Below are 16,620 nucleotides of genomic sequence, written 5' to 3'. Positions count from 1 at the left end.
GAAGCCATTTTTCACTATAACCCCAATGGATGCACTGTTTTGCATAGCAGAAGTAACTGATTCACATGTGCTGATCTGAGTAAGGAAAACATTAGCTATAAATTAGAACTATGCATCTCAATGTGTGTCCATGATGGGTGTGGTATATTTTGTTAACAATCATCACATTGAATTGATTGCAATGTTGACATGCTTGGCATTTCGACATTAACCACGTCAACATTAATCATGTCGACACTGATGAAAATGTCAATATGAAGAGTCAAAGGAAGGGATGCAACATACGTAGTGTACTGTACAGCCATCACACTATAATGGCAGTGTACAAGCTTGGTTTTGCCTTTTAAATTATTGCCATATAGGGCAGACTCGTTGGAATCGCACCAAGTCCTGCATCTCTCAGGCAATTACATTTCCCTCAATGAACCACTGATTGGGTAATAATACACATAATCCAAGCTGGTTTCTTAACTAGTGTTCCCAACTAGGCTGTTTTAGCGGGGCGCCGCGCCCTGCTCTATTTATAAAGGGGAAAAAGCACCCTGCCCTCCGGCGCGGCGTCCTGCTGAAACAGCCTGCGGGTGCCGTCCCCACCCGTGGGTCGGGGTGTCCCACGGGTGGGGAAAACTGCGGTGTAGTGGTCACCACCGGTGAATGGATGCTGGTCGCATGCGCCCAGCATCCATTCACACTGAAAACAGCGCTTGGGGGCAGCCCTGCATGTCCGTAAGTGCCGGGCACGCCCCCAAGAGTGACGAATTGGGGATGCGGCTTAAAGATACGCCCGGCGCCGGACCTAGAGTGAACACTATTAACACATAACAAGACTCACAGTTCATGCTCAGCATTGCCATAACACAGAGCAGCCACCTTAAATTGGTCTGTTTGTTATGTTTGTCTGTCTGGATTTGCATTCAGACACCTCTGCACCGATTGGGATGAAACCAATGCAAGGTGGTTCTATTGGATCCTGGCCAGGTTTTAGGGAGGTTAGGATCCCGGTCGGACCTCCCGTTGGAGTACGCTGAGCAGAACGGTGACCCGGGGACTCTGTTCTGAGCCTTCCACTGGATGGATATGGACGAAAACTTCACAAAGTGGTAACATTGGATCCCAGAAATACATGGGGGTTGAGGTTCTGGTCGGACCTCCTGTTAATGTACGCTGGACAGAACTTTGACCCGGGATGCTGGGCAGAACTTTCACCCGGGCCTGTCTGGGCTTTCCACTGGATGGATTTGGACTACATCACATTATAAAACTTAACAACGTGAAGATTTAAACCTGGACAAGGTAGGCTACTTCAGCTAGCCTTCAAATAAAGGAGGGGAAAAAAAAACGAGAAAAAACACTGAAAGATTGCTTTAATGCACAATTAAATTAATGATTACAGTAAAAGCTTCATGATGGAAAGTGTTCTTAACAAATACAACGAATAATGGATAAAAAGAAAAAAAACTAAATAAAGAAGTGTGATTAAAAAAAAAAAAAAAAAAAAAGAGTATCAATTGCAACAATGGTTGCTGACAATTGCAACTGAAGCTTATGTCTGTATTCTCTTCCAAAGCGTTGTCGCTTTTAAACTTGATAACGATGTGGGTGCATCAAGCAGCAGATGGTAAGACAATTTGCAGTTCTATAAGAACATTGTGGAGAAAGGATTGAAACTGACATCACCAACTGCCCTTTCCTCCTTTCTTCTTCTTTTGTTGCTGCTTCTTCTTCGTGCCAGCAGCTCCCATTGGCTTCTGGTGTCTAGGGGGTATGACGTTGCTGCTAGAAGATGAAGGAGCACTTGTCGCTGCCATCCCAGGTCTTGGAGATGTTGGGGGACTGCTGGCTGTTTTACTTGCATCACTAAAAGATAATAAATGGTACACATGAAAGCGGTCAGCCAAGAATTAATGAGAAGGGAAATAACTTGCACATGGAGCAAGCCAAGCTAGCAAAATTAAAAAGGTAAATTTGAGACCCTAATTTGGTATCTTGGTAAGTGTACAGATTAATGTACATCTTTAGAATCTCAGCATAGGCGGGGTGTTATATATATATATATATATACACACACACACACACACACACACACACACTGTACAGGATATTCAAATCATATTAGGCTGATACAGAATTGAATGCAAGTTGGCTGTAAAATAGGTTTTAGGGCTCCCGGGGGGGACTTGGGGTTAGGCATCCCCCCCCCACCCCACCCGGGTGAGTTAGGTGTAGGATAGGGGAAGGGGGTGTTAGAGTTAGGCACCCCCGGGGCGAGGTTAGGGTTAGGCCCCTCGGGAGACTTCGATTTAGACTGCGGGGATTGGGGGAGGGGGGTGTTAGGTTTAGGCACCCCTAAAAGGGTGGGTTTGGGATGGGGGGTAGGATTAGGGTTACTTACCTTAATCCGCTGTCGGGATCTTCACCCCTGCCAGGCTTCCACTGTCGGCCGGTGGTATAACTAAGGAATGTGGGCTTGATTCAGCAAAGAACGCATGGATGCCGATGCACGCAATCGGTCGATGGTTTTGCTCTGCGCATGCATCGCAGAGCGTGCGCGCGAACCGGCCAGTGCGTTGTATACGTACACATGGAGTCCGCAGCCCCAGGGACAAATATTTGACAGGAAGTGGTGGGGGAGTTGGCGGGCAAATGCAGGAGTGTCTGTGCGTTTGGATGGTGTTTCAGGGGCGGGCATAATTAAGCCTTTGCGGCGGCGGACCAAGCCTGAGGTCTAATTGCACACAGGAAGTCTCGCTATGTCTGCGGGAGGGTCAGGTCAACCACTATTGTGCATATGGGTCCAATGGTTCTCAATGTTACCGATGTTTCCGCTGTCTTGCCAAGTATAGAGGATGCAAGTAAAGGGAAGTGGGTGGTATTATGTAGTGTTGGGCGTCCGCTTATCCTGCAGCGATTGCCGTGCGTATGCATTCATTAGCATATTCTCACAGTGACTGGTTGCGTGTGCGCACACTTGCGTTCCTGGCTGAATCAGGGCCTGTGTGCATTAAAGGGTTTGGGTGGACAAAAAGCCAACGGGTTATGTAATAAGTACAAATTTTACAGAACAGTTTTGATTTCAATGAGTTTGCCGCTAAATTTAAAGCGGCAATCAGTTAGAAGGCTGCTTCAGCTCTATAACTTATTGCCATTTTAAATTTAGTGTCAATCTAGCTGAAATCCTGCTGGTTCCCTAAAAACAAAAACTATTGCATAACCCCCCCCTCTCCTAATTCTGCTTTGTTGCTTTGAGCTACAGCATGTGCATTACTTGTACTATATGAAATAGTTTCAGTGTTGAAACAATTCTGAAAACTGTTCCACAGGTAACGGAAGAAAATTCTGTGTTAAATCACAGACACAAAGCATAAATCACATGTTTATTGTGGAATTAAAAGAAAAAAAATGTCTATGTAGATTTTTAAAATATAAAAATACATGCTATAATATAGACAAACTGGTGTCAAATGTACCAAAGAGATATTTACAGCACAAGACAGTAATCAGCAACCTAATAAAAACTGGTCCTCTGTTTTATCCTTAAAAACATATAAAGACTCTTTGATGGTGCCAAAAATATTATTGTGTTTTGATTAATAAATTGATCACTTACAAAAACGCAATACTGGTGTCATTCTACCACACAACTAACTGGAATAAAAACAGAACCTGACTGGGTTCTAGAGGCAATCTCTCCTTTTCTACAGTGAAACTATTTTTTTGTCATCCCAGGTGTATTAATAGGTAGTATCAATAAATACACTCACTATATAAGAGACTTTTATATGCTATACCTGTTGCGAATTTCACAGACATATGACAGTAAATATATAATGGTGATAACATTGATTTAAGAAAACCTCTCCAGTGTGGTGCAAAGTATGGGGTCTAGTTACTAAGCAGTGTTATGAGAGAGTGAAAAGTGATAAGTCTGTGATAAGGTGCCAGCCAATCAGCTCCCAACTGTCATCTCACAGGCTGTGTTTGAAAAATGACAGTTGGGAGCTGATTGGCTGGCACCTTATCACAGACTTATCACTTTTCACTCTGTCTCATAACACTGCTTAGTAACTAGACCCCTAATATGTCTTACTTACAATTCAGCAGTTGCAGCTGCTGTGGCACCCTGGGTCCCTTTGCCTATCTGTTCCTTCTTCTTCCCCTTCTTTTTACCACGGTAGTATGACCGCTCTCGCATGGGAAGCCATCGTTCAGGATCTGGGGTAACTTTGGGATCATAATTCTTGGGTAACTTGCCTGTATAAGCAAAGTAAGGGATGAGGTGAATTTATGAACAGCTATAAGTTTATACGGTCTGTGTTCACTCTATATAGTGGCAGCTTAGCACACAAACCTGGATTGGCATTATAGGAAGATTAGCATAATAAAAATGGTAACCTAATAGAACATAATTAAATACAACTTTGCAAAGAGAATATGGGCCGGATGTACTGTACTAACCCTGAAATGCTGGCAAAACTCAGAAAACCCCAGTTTTCTGAGTTTTGACACATTCCCCATATGCACCAGGCTCTGGAATGCGATACATTCCGGAGCTTGGACCCAATGGGGGGCAATCCAATAGAAGCCTAAAGGCTTCTTTTCCCATTGTGCTGTGAGGGGGATCCAATCAGATCCCTCACGGCACGCACGTCATACGACGCATGCGCAGAGGGACTTCTGGGTCATAAACGCGGAAGTCCCCTCTTCGTAAAGACAGCTCTTTCCACACACTAGACCAACTTACATCCAACCAGCCAACTAGTTGATTGGGAGCAAATTGCTGATTGTCATTTGCTTTCATACGTTACCAGATTTTCATTCCAACCAAACGCCGAAAAATGGACAAAAACTGTTGTTTGAACAAATTGTTTAGATCAAACATTTAACAAACTTGTCTGACGACCATTTTCATCTGTTTTCTGGCATTAAGGAGCAAATTGCTGTTACTCCCATACGTTACCAGATTTTCATTCCAACCAATCAACTAGTTGGATGAAAGTTGGTTTGTGTGTGGCCAGCTTTAATCCAGCCTTGCTTGTGACCATTTCATATTTACTCGAAAAAAAATAAACAGTGCTGAAATTGCATTTCTTAGAGACCAATCTCTCACTATCTGTCTCAACTTAGATACTATGCTGCATGATAAGACACATGTAATGGCAGACTAAAGTACTTAACACTGGTATGATGCGTTGTCACATATAGTACATTATATAAAAGGGAGGATTTGTGTGTCTCTAGCTCCTTGGAGGCCTGTCAGCAAGTACAACAGTTACTATGCCTAATGTGAATGAGATGGTCTGCAGAACATGTGGACCTCACAGAAAAATAGATGTGGGCTATTGAGTGAACTGGAAATTTATAATAACTGGTACCTTCCATTAATCCATAAGGCTATTTGTGGGTATAGAATAATTTGACTGTTTAGTAACTGACAGCTCACCTGGAAAGCAGTACATACTGTACTTTAACATGGAATATGTATATTATATGTACATGGTTTATAAAAAAGGTAGTCATATTTTGTATTATGTTAGATCATATACCTTTTTTCTTCTTCTTCTTTTTCTTTAGTTCCACTTGTCTGTGCACCATTTGGAGAAAAACAATCATAGAATTATAAGTCTGTGTGTTACATGCCAACATTAATAAAATACACTATTTCTTACCGTAGAGTCTTATTTAAATAAAGCAGCAGCTACATTAGAACTGAACATTATAACACAGGTCACATGCATGACTACTTTGCTGCTAGAGTATATCAGATGGACCACAAACTTCCGCTTCGAGTGAACACTAAAAAGCGTGGCTTCTATGGACAACAGAAAACATTTTATGGACGTAAGAGCAATAGAGTCATTGGTATGGATGGCTCAACTTGCTGGGGCCATGGGTACCTTTCTCACCAGGCCACTATGTGTGAGCTTCCTCCATGTGCTTAGATTTCCACGACAGTCCAAAAACATACTTGGATGCTGTGCATTTTTGTTGTCTGGCAGGTAATTTAGAAAGCAAATTCCAATGAAGTCGCTTTACAATTTCCCCCTTGCCTAATTGTACACAATTAATGCAATCATGCAAAGTACTGTATACCACAAATTAAAAATGGTTCTCAAAACTGTATGGTTATCAAATATGCACCCTCCTGAAGGTGTAAAAAGGCTTTTGAGCCTTGAAATAAAAGGTTTATATTTTGATTGTCACAATAGGAGTCCATGTGGGAACACATGATTGCAAAAGGTGTACACGTGGCCAGTAAAGTTTACTTTACTGGACTCAATGCAAGGGTTGTTTGTCAGAGTGAATTACTGGCAAATAAAAAATACAAAGTTCTGCACCATCATATGCAGTTTTAGAAAACAAAATTGCTTTTCACGTATGCTAATAGGGGTCTATATGCAGGGTCTCTACTAAGCAATGTCCATGAGTTTCACTTCACAACTGTATAGTCATAATATGCATCGCTTACACGACAAGGTGTGATAATTATTTAACTTAGTTACTGCGTTAAAGTTCACATGTTAATTCCAACATACCCTTGTTCTTTGTCTTGCTCTCCAGCCACTTTAGCTGCCTTTTTCCGGATAAACGTAGCTCCAGCGGAATTTTCTAAGGCATCCACATCCACTTTCAAATGCATAGTGTCAGAAGAAGGCAAATGTTCGCTAAGACTGAATTTCTGATGTAAGAAAAGGAACGTGGACATCCTTAGTGCTTCCTGTACTAGAAACTAGACTAGCTTTCTATCCTATAAGAAAATACGGGATGCTAAAAATAATTCATAAAATCCACAATTTAGACAAATAATCTCTATGGATTAATAAAGGTTACCAAACAGTTGCATGAAAACAACAGCAAAATAAGAAAGGATACACTTTTGCTTTGTTAGCATCCACAATGGAATATGCAGAGATGAGCTGGGCCAAAGTATGAATATCCCTGGGATTCTGTCTGTAATAAAATAAAGGAATAATTAGTACATTGCCTAACAAAATCAATTTAAAACACCAACACAGAACAAAAACCAGTATTAACCCACTTCCATAGTTGCTCAAGGTCATTGATTGCCTCCTTCTTCCGTCCATGTTTTAATTTGAAGTTGGAAGCTTCTCTTATTAGAGACAAGTGTGTTGGAGAATTTGGCTGCTCGAAAGAAAAAACAAACAATATATATAATTCACACTACAATTTATACAAATTTACCAGCACGATACATCGTCTTGTCACGGACATGAATGATATAACGTATACATCGTATAGAGTGTACGCCCGTCCCATCTACTCTCCTGCACATCGCATTGTAGTGACATGCAGCATGTAACGTTACATATACGTATAGTGTGTACGCCCGATCCGTCGTTCGAGGGTCGATCATTGCATCGTCCAGTCTGCTGTCCTGTCAGATGGAACGATGCAATGAATGATGTGGTGTAGTTATATGCAGCATGTAACGATACATCGTTACATATGGGTAGAGTGTGTACACCCAAATCTATCGTTCTCTAGGGTTGGTCATTGCATTGTCCAGTCTGCTGCCCTGCATTTCAGATGGAACGATGCAATGAATGATGCGCTATAGTTCCATGCAGCATTTAATGATATATCGCACCGTTGTACACCGGATTGTGCACAATGTACTGTTACATCACACTGCACCGTTGCTAGGTCGTACCATCGAAAGGGCGGCCCTTTTTGTGGATTTTATCACATGCAAGGTGGCTACAACAGTTGGGAAGTTGTCATTTTAAAATTCCATGTTGTGTCCTGGAACCTCTATAGTCCTTGGCAATGAAATTTACAGGGAAAGAATTGTCTAACCTGTAGAGGAACTTCACAGTATAGATTTTACATTTAGAATGACTGTTCTTAATGAACAAATCACTTACTTGGTTTTCTTGGTACCAGCTAATAGCCTGGTTGAATACTTCTATGGCACTGTCAATATCCTCATCGTGGCTGTGCATCGTAACCAAGGCAGACACCTGCACATTTTACAAACAAATAGAATGGAAGCAGACAAATAATAATAATAATAATAATAATAATAATAATGTGAGGAGAGAAACAAATGGTTGCATTAATAGTTTACATTTTCCAGAATTAGTACATATCCAAGTAATTTAAATGCACACGTTAGTTTCCGATTATTCTACTTATCTCCAAGAAATACAATGCAGAATTGAAAGGATTGGGAATAACAGGTAAGTGGAGTTAAACATAACATGGTTTAACAGTTTACTTGTCCACATACTACACAGCAACTGCTAACCCTCACCCTGTACCTCCAAGGCCTAGGTTCAGTCATCTACTTTATTACTGTGACAGACAGGGATATAATTATTAGAGCAGCAGGAGAAAAATAAGAAATTATAGGTCTGAAAGACAATCTTATTTACAAAAGTCAGATGAAAATTAAATGAGATATATTTTGCTCATGCTACACGGTTTCCAGACAAATTGTGTGTTATTTTTGGAGATCCCATTGTTTTATTTACAGGTCAAAAGTTAGTAGCCTTGGCGGGGCCAGAGGATGAAATGGAATGTCTGCAGATGGATATCCTGCTGGATCAGGTGACTTGCCTGTGCCTCTGACATGTATTAGCTTTGGGAAAGTAACAGCTAGCAGTTTCTTATGTCACCCATCTCCTCCTCAGAAAACAATTGGGAGTGTTTTCAAGTTTTAGTTTACCTCTTATTAAAATAGGATTTTTGGGTACGTACTTAGTCAGGCTGCGGGACACTGGACCATGGGTTGTAGGTGGGAAGGCGTGGATTTGGCACTAACACTGAAATCTATAACTCCTCCCCTCTGCAACCCCTGACTTCAGTACAACTTCAAAAGTGCCTGGTAAAGAGAAGCAATACTCAGTGACATGGTCACTCCGAAAAATAAAAATGAAATTGATGGTAAATATGACCCAAAATCATAACCATACTCGAGGGAACGCAGTGTCCCCCAGCCTGACTCAGAGAAAAGGATTCAACGGTAAGTACCCAAAAATCCTATTTTATCTTTCGTCTGGGCTGGGGGACACTGGACCAGGGGATGTTAAAAATCCGCCCCCATGGGATGGAACGCTCAGATTGCCCGACTGGAGAACTGTACGCCCAAAATGGGCGTCCCCGGAGGCAAAAATATGAAACCTGTAGAACCGCACAAACGTGTGGATAGAGAACCAGGTAGCTGCGCGACAAACCTGTTCCGCCGAGGCCCCATGACGCGCCGCCCAGGAGGCCGCCACGGCCCTAGTGGAATGAGCCAACACCCTAGCTGGTGTCGGATGCTCCGCCTCTGAGTAAGCCCTTGAAATCACTGAGCGGAGCCATTTTGCAATGGTCTGCTTTGTGGCTGGCCAGCCCCGTTTGTGGGCGTCGTAGAGAACCAATAGAGAGTCCGTCTTATGTAAGATCGAAGTTCTGTCTAAATAAATGTGTAGGGGTGGACAACATCGTCCTGGTCCCCTGAGGACTCTGAAGATGAGAAAACAGGAATAACAATTTCCTGTTTTAAGTGGAAAGATGAAACCACTTTCGGTTGAAAAGAAGGAACCGTCCTGAGCACAGCCCTATCGTCATTGAAAACAAGAAAAGGTGGTTTGCAGGACAAGGCCCCCAACTCAGAGACCTGCCGAGCCGAGGCAATGGCCATAAGAAAAACCACTTTCCATGTTACGAACCGAAGGTGCGCAGATTCCAAAGGTTCAAACGGAGCCTACTTAAGAGCCAACAGAACCAGGGGCAAATCCCATGGCGCTATTGGTGGTTGAACCGGAGGCTGTATTCGCAAACCCCCTGTAAAACAGTCCGCACCTCTGGGAGGAGAGCCAGACGCTGCTGAAATTAAATGGAAAGAGACGAATTCTGTACCTTCAAAGATTGAAGCTGTAAAAAGGCCTCCAGACTGCCCTGCAGAAATGCTAAAAACCTTGGCAGGCGGAACCGGGCAGTATGGCATGCTGCTCACACCACACAATATAGGTTTTCCAAACCCTGTGGTAGTTCTGTGATGAAACCTGCTTCCGTGCCCGGAGCATGGTCCCGATGACTAAAGGGGAAAAACCCCTGGCCTTCAAGAGCCCGGTCTCAACAACCAGGCCATTAAAGCCAACTGAGGTAGGCCTTCATGAAAGAATGTCCCCTGTAGCAGAAGATCTGGACGCAGAAGCAGACTCCAACTCGGCCCTGGGGCTAGCCTGAGAACTGCCATGGCATCCACTGTGGGGGGGGGGGGGGGGAGCGCTCAGCGCCATCCCCCCATTAGATGCGGCTCTCCCCGCCACTTTACACTCCAGCTGTAAGCTGCTATAAGCAGCTAACAGTACCTATAGTAAAAAATAAACATAACATTACAAATAAAGGAAAAGATCCCTAAGCTAAAACAGGGCTGCAGAGTAGCCCTGAAACAACATGCCTCTCTCCACAGGCACTAAACTTATACTGAAGTCAGGGGTTGCAGAGGGGAGGAGTTATAGATTTCAGTGTTAGTGACAAATCCACGCCTTCCCACTTACAACCCATGGTCCAGTGTCCCCCAGCCCAGACGAAAGAGAAATATAGCTAAGTAGCTGTGATATCATGGATTCTTTGAGGCTTTAAATTTAGAGTCCTATTTTAGTTTGTTAAAAGTTGTATACCCTCATTATTTGTTAGCAAGAGCCACATCTGGTGGAGATAAACACATGTATTTAAAAAGTTCACATGCCACAGATTAAAAGAGGATACTCATGGTGTTGCAACTCTGATTTCTAAGAGGTAGATTTATTGAGACGCGGTTTTTCAAAGATATCGGTAGCTATGACCAACTTATTTCAAAGGAATTTGTATTGCTCTTTGAAAAACATTGTTCAAAGCTTTGAAAAACTGTGGCATATTAGATCTGTCCTTAAGACTTTTTCCATGGATTTCCTCTCTAACAGTGCTTGTTATTGGCTTCATGGTGTATAGCATTCTTAGGTGCCTATGTATCAAGCCATTTTTTACATAAAATTATGCAGAAACTGCAGTTTCAGCATAATTGTGTTTATTGTTCCTATGTACTAATGACATATTGCAGGTGGTTTCTGTGAAATCTCCTGAAAAGTGCTAATTAGCACTGCAGATCGCAGTCCCCATTACTATCAATGGGGACTACGATCTGACCATTATGTACTAAACTCCAAAAAACAAAGCTTTTTGGAGTTTAGCAACAATAGTTTACACCATCTTCAAATGTTCTTCTCATATTACTCTGCTGTACATAAAAGCTAGCCCTAAACAGATTTAACTTAGACCAAGCTGCCATGAAGTAACAGCATACAGACAAACCTGACCACAAAAACCTCCATTTATCCCTTCATGTTTAGAGCCCCATTCCAATCATGTTGTGGATACTTAGCCCTGCCTGAATGTCCCCAACATAGCACGTGGTAACCAAATCCCATACTCCATAAGGGAAAGACAACATACCCTGGCACAATCCTACCCTGGAGAAGGATTACATAAGCAACCCCAATTAGCAGGTCAGTGGGATAAAAATTGGTGCATCAGGCAAGAGCTATTTATAACCAAGAAAATGTAAATGGTTGTTGTTAGGTTTACTTGATTCAGTCTGAACATCCTGTAACAGCTGTTCTCAAGCTTAAAACCTTATGGGGATTATATATCAAGCAGTGAAAGCGTGGAGATGTGGACCGATGGAGTAGTTGCCAATAGCAACCAATCAGTTTTGAAATAGCAGTTATCAAGTACAGTCTATAAAATAATGTATTATAATAATTTTCTTGTTTTTTTGCAGTGTGCTGGAGGGAAACAATGGTTTCTTATTTTTTTCTGTAGTACAGAGTAACCCCTCCCTTTACAAGCACCTGTGAAAAACCATTAAGTTGATATGAGCAACCACTATTTTCTATTGCTATAAAATAATAGGTAGGAGCCGATTGGTATGGGCAAGTTCTCCACGCTCTTCACTGCTTGATACATAAACTCCCAGTCTTCACCAGAATAAAAGGTTTTGCTCGAGACTACTTAAATTTGAATGTATCTAGGGCCAAAAATGGTCTAATAAACCATTAACTGGATGAGGAAAGAGGGTGGGCTCCTAAAGAAGCTGCTAACAACGGCTTAAGTCTCAGCAGCTATTAAGACATTTACCAATTCTAAAAGCCCCAGCCTTGACAGGTTTACCCTTTAAGTGGCACAAGCAGTATGTCAATCATTTTGAGGCTTTGGAAGGGGGGGGGGGGGGCAATAATTTTGAGATTCGATTGTCGTGTGGGAGGCAATAATTTTGCAATTCAATTGTTCTGGGCGCTCATTATCGCCCTCTTCACGCCCTATTAGACGGGGTTTAGCCGTGTAAAATGGCAGAACTTGTCAAAACTCCTTGTTAGGGAGCCCTAACCATGGATTTCTCGCACATTTTTGCTTGCACCCTCCTGAAGGTACGATCAGAAATGCTAGCGCCTCTCTAGCTCAGACGAATTAATAATTGAATTGCTCTGTAGGAGTGCCTTAAAAAAAAAAAAAAAATAGCCGCTGGCTAAACAAGACCCCCAGGGTGTCGGTTATAATTGTACACCAGGTTCCCGGAGAGGTAACAGCCCACTTTAACTTCATAAGCGCAGGCTCTTAAAGATAGCTGCCCAATTACCAATTCTCCAGAGAGAGATGACACGCCACTAGTTGCACAGCCTAATTTATTTATTTATTACCAGTTATTTATATAGCGCACACATATTCCGCAGCGCTTTTACAGAGAATATTCGGCCATTCACATCAGTCCCTGCCCCAGTGGAGCTTACAATCTATATTCCCTACCACATGCACACAATAGGGGTAATTTTGTTAGGAGCCAATTAACCTACCAGTATATTTTTGGAGTGTGGGAGGAAACCGGAGAACCCGGAGGAAACCCACGCAAGCACAGGGAGAATATACAAACTCCACACAGTTAGGGCCGTAGTGGGTATCGAACCAACGACCTCAGTGCTGTGAGGCAGTAATGCTAACCATTACACCATCTGTGCTGCCCTAATAAAACAGGGAACGGATTACATATGATCACCTTCCAAGTGTACCAACCACTACAATCCCAAATTCTAGAACATATTAAGCACAGCATTACAATTTATACATAAAACTCCCATCCCTTTCTGCTAGGTCATACTCCCAGCCTTTGTTATAAGAGGGGAAAAGGGAATATAAATGATTATGGGTAAATAAGACAACTCAGGGCAAACAAAATAACATCAGTTTTCATGGCCATGTGCAATCCACAGAGATGCAGCTGTTAAGGAGACAGCCAGGCTTACCTAAAGTATTAAAAAATACAATAAATGTATGTTGAAACTTAGAACAGCTGGGTATCATTGGGTACTTTGTTGTGTACAAGTCCCAACTCCTATTTGGTGGCTCCCTCACTTCACACAAACTGAAAAGCCTTTTGGGGTGTGAGAAAATACATCACAAAACAACATTTACTAGTCGCTTAGCACTTACCATGCCAGGTCTATGCTCCATTTCTTTTATGCTTTTCATGATCATGCATGCCTTGGTTACATTACCTGAAAATAAATTGTTGATAACTAAGCTGGTGGAGTAGATTAGTAACTATTTTACACCAAAAGAAATTTTTTACACTTGTATATGGTAAGGTACTAATACACACCTTGTACAAGTTTCAACTGTGCCATTGTTAGTTTGATTTGTGGTGCTGTATTCGGGTGTTGGTCTGCAAAATCCTGTGAAATTTAACAGACAATCATCATAATCTAAAATGATCTCTCGTTCTTCATCAGTTATTAATTCAGGGAGGGGGAAATATACACATTTACTTTGTGGAAGTGAACTTAGAAGAATTGATGCTGTTTTGAAGGCAAAAGGGTGGTCACACCAAATATTGATTTGATTTAGATTTCTCGTCTGTTCATTCACTTTGTATATTGTTAATTGATAAAAATAAACTATAAACGCTTCCATTTTTGAAAGCATTCTTACTTTGCAGCAGTTTTCCCACACCTGCCTTTTGCTCAGTACTGTATATGCTGCAACTTTCCAAAAGTCATCATAAGCATGTATCTGCAACTCCCTATAGCAGGTGCAAAAGACACACCACCAAACAGGCGCATCTGGAAATATTTGCAGGTCTGCATGCATGCTCCGCAGACCTTTGCCTGAACTTTACCCACTCAGTGCAGACACTTTAATTATAAGGATCTATGTGTTCAGAATGCATAGCCACAGAAGTAGTCGTGCTACTTTTCTGACCATCAGCAGTGCAAATTCACACAAGACACTCTAGACAGACATGTGGTCATCTCTGTAACAGCCCCACTCTCTTTTTAGCCCATTATAAGGAAGAGATGTTAAATAGTGTCCTCATGGGATAAAACACAGCCCTGCAGGTTTTCGTTGCATTTATTACATTGTAACCATACAGCAGCTTTGTAACATACTCCAAAACAACTAATACATGGTGCCTAATGATATAAAGACATGGTTGACAGCACATATTAAACCCACAGACAAAGCTACCGGTGCACAAGAGAATAAGTAATCTGAAGGTGAAACTAGTTTCTGTGCACCAGATATAATAAAGCAGAATGCTATGGAAATGTATACCTGTAGCAGGTCTATAGCCTTTGAATGCTGCTTCTCACGACACAACTGGGCAGCCTGAATGAGCACAGGAAGCATGTGCTCGGGGTTCTGAGCCTGTAAACTGGCGGCCAGCTTTCTACATTGTTCTGCCTGTTGAGTGCAATACATACGTTTCAGTTAGTGATTTGCTATTACTGGAAAGTACAATACACACAACAATTACATTTCTTCTACACTCCCCTATACATTCATTACAGTATCTGTACATTTATATGGATTTATTTCTCTCTCTGAACTCCTAGTAAAGCATGCATCAGTTTTAAAGGAACCAAACATGTAATAGGAGACAATTCTTTCTCTGCAAACTTGCCTACTTTCTCAATAATAAATATGATAGCATCATTGCTGTTTAATAAAAAGTAATGATGGTGACTGCTAACAAAATCAAAGTTCATAATGCAATTTGTTCTGTTTAGGGAACCAGCGTAGCATAGAATGGTGACCCGATACCAAACATAACACTGAGCATAGGTACTGTGATCCCACTAATTGCTGACAAGGGAACATTAAGGAGGAAAATTTACAACTAAATAGTTATTTAGTCTATACTTTTAATTAAAATAATTCTATCTGCACCTAATGTAGTCTTTGTTTGCGTTGATGATCGCAAAAAACTACGTACCTGATTTGTATACATGGAGAGCAAAGCCTTGTTAAACTCAATAGCCTGGAGTTGTTGCTTAGCCAGCTTGTGTTCTACTCCCTCCGCATTAGTGAGCTTCACTTTCTTCTTTGAGTCAAACACGTTTTGATCCTTAATAAAAAGAGAAACTGAAGGATAAAAATGTCCATGTTCTGCTCCTTGTTAAGCAGAACACCACCACTCTAAATGTGTGCTTTAAATAATACAGTTACTCATACCTTGTTAATGGTTATGATGTTATTTGCCACAACAGCCAACAACCCAACATCAGTGGGCCTGCAAGGAAAGAAACTATTAGGTGGGATACAAATGTGGGAGAAGAGTTTGACTGTATTTCAATCCTTACTTTAATTTGACGATTTGATTATTAAGCTTAAGAGCATCATCTATGTAGCCTTGTAGCTGCATAACATAAGCCATCTGACCATGGATTATGGCCAATTCAGCATCTATGTCTTCTTCTGTCAAGTCCTGAGAACACAATACAAGAAAGAAGATTAAAAAGCCCTGTATACAGTGTGATAATGCAGCAGAAATAAATCTGTTACCAAAATGTAACTATCCCCTCAGGAACACACATTGCATTCCTCTTACATAAGTGGCCTTATATTTGTATAAAAGTGAAAGAATACCATAAGCAAATAGGTTATTGTGCATTTTATTTCTTGGCTGGTCATACAATCAAGGGTATGTGCACATAGGCATTTTAAAGCAAAGAAAAAAACAAACAAAAAACCAAAGTATGATGTATGGTTACAGTGCCCTCTCCCGGTTATTAAAGGCTTTGGGCCTGATTCAGACCCACTCGCAAGCGGCTGTCCGCTCGCAAGTGGGTCGATGGTGTGCACTGAGCATGCGCACGACGGAGGGAGCTCCGTCGTGCGCATGCGCCAGACGCGACGAGCGAAGGAAAGTCCTTCGCTCGTTGTGTCTGATCAAAGGGGGCGTGCTGTCGATGTTGATTGACAGCACGCCCCCTTTGGTAGGCGTGCCTCCCTGACGGGCGTGCCTCCCGTCAGAAGCCGGCCCACTGACATCACTAGTGATGTCAGTGGGAGTGATTTTGGCTCTGATAGAGCCAAAATCACTCCGGAGCTTGCGGTTGAAAACCTCAACCGCAGGCTCCGGCTCGCAAATTCGATGGTCGCGATGGTCAAGACCATCGCGGCCATCAAACTGCACGCTCGTATAGCCTGTGGGTGGTGACCCACAGCTATACGAGCATCCAGGAGGACGCTCCATTTTCATGGAGGGCGGCCCTCATTCAGAGCGTGCGCTCTGCTCAGAGCGTACGACTCTGAATGAGGGCCTTTGTTTGCATGTACACTGCATGTCAAAACACA

At 42.1% G+C, this 16,620-nt stretch overlaps 1 protein-coding gene across 1 annotated transcript in view; it reads right to left on the bottom strand.

Annotated features, from left to right (window-relative positions):
* Positions 1–1,347: 1,347 nt before the first annotated feature.
* SRP72 (signal recognition particle 72) overlaps positions 1,348–16,620 on the bottom strand; it is a 31,935-nt gene continuing 16,662 nt past the window's right edge. The window contains exons 7-19 of the mRNA XM_088478400.1: positions 15,624–15,748; positions 15,496–15,553; positions 15,257–15,388; positions 14,596–14,724; positions 13,643–13,715; positions 13,474–13,538; positions 7,884–7,979; positions 7,037–7,140; positions 6,871–6,948; positions 6,534–6,668; positions 5,544–5,581; positions 4,092–4,251; positions 1,348–1,857 (exon numbers count right to left, since the gene is read on the bottom strand). Coding sequence (XP_088334526.1) covers positions 1,674–1,857; positions 4,092–4,251; positions 5,544–5,581; positions 6,534–6,668; positions 6,871–6,948; positions 7,037–7,140; positions 7,884–7,979; positions 13,474–13,538; positions 13,643–13,715; positions 14,596–14,724; positions 15,257–15,388; positions 15,496–15,553; positions 15,624–15,748 — 1,377 coding nt within the window. The 3' untranslated portion in view covers positions 1,348–1,673. The remainder of the gene's footprint in view (positions 1,858–4,091; positions 4,252–5,543; positions 5,582–6,533; positions 6,669–6,870; positions 6,949–7,036; positions 7,141–7,883; positions 7,980–13,473; positions 13,539–13,642; positions 13,716–14,595; positions 14,725–15,256; positions 15,389–15,495; positions 15,554–15,623; positions 15,749–16,620) is intronic.

Source organism: Taudactylus pleione, unplaced genomic scaffold, assembly GCF_031769625.1.
Source record: "Taudactylus pleione unplaced genomic scaffold, aTauple2 ptg000214l, whole genome shotgun sequence".
NCBI lineage: Eukaryota > Metazoa > Chordata > Amphibia > Anura > Myobatrachidae > Taudactylus > Taudactylus pleione.
This window is presented reverse-complemented; position numbering and strand designations above follow the sequence as displayed.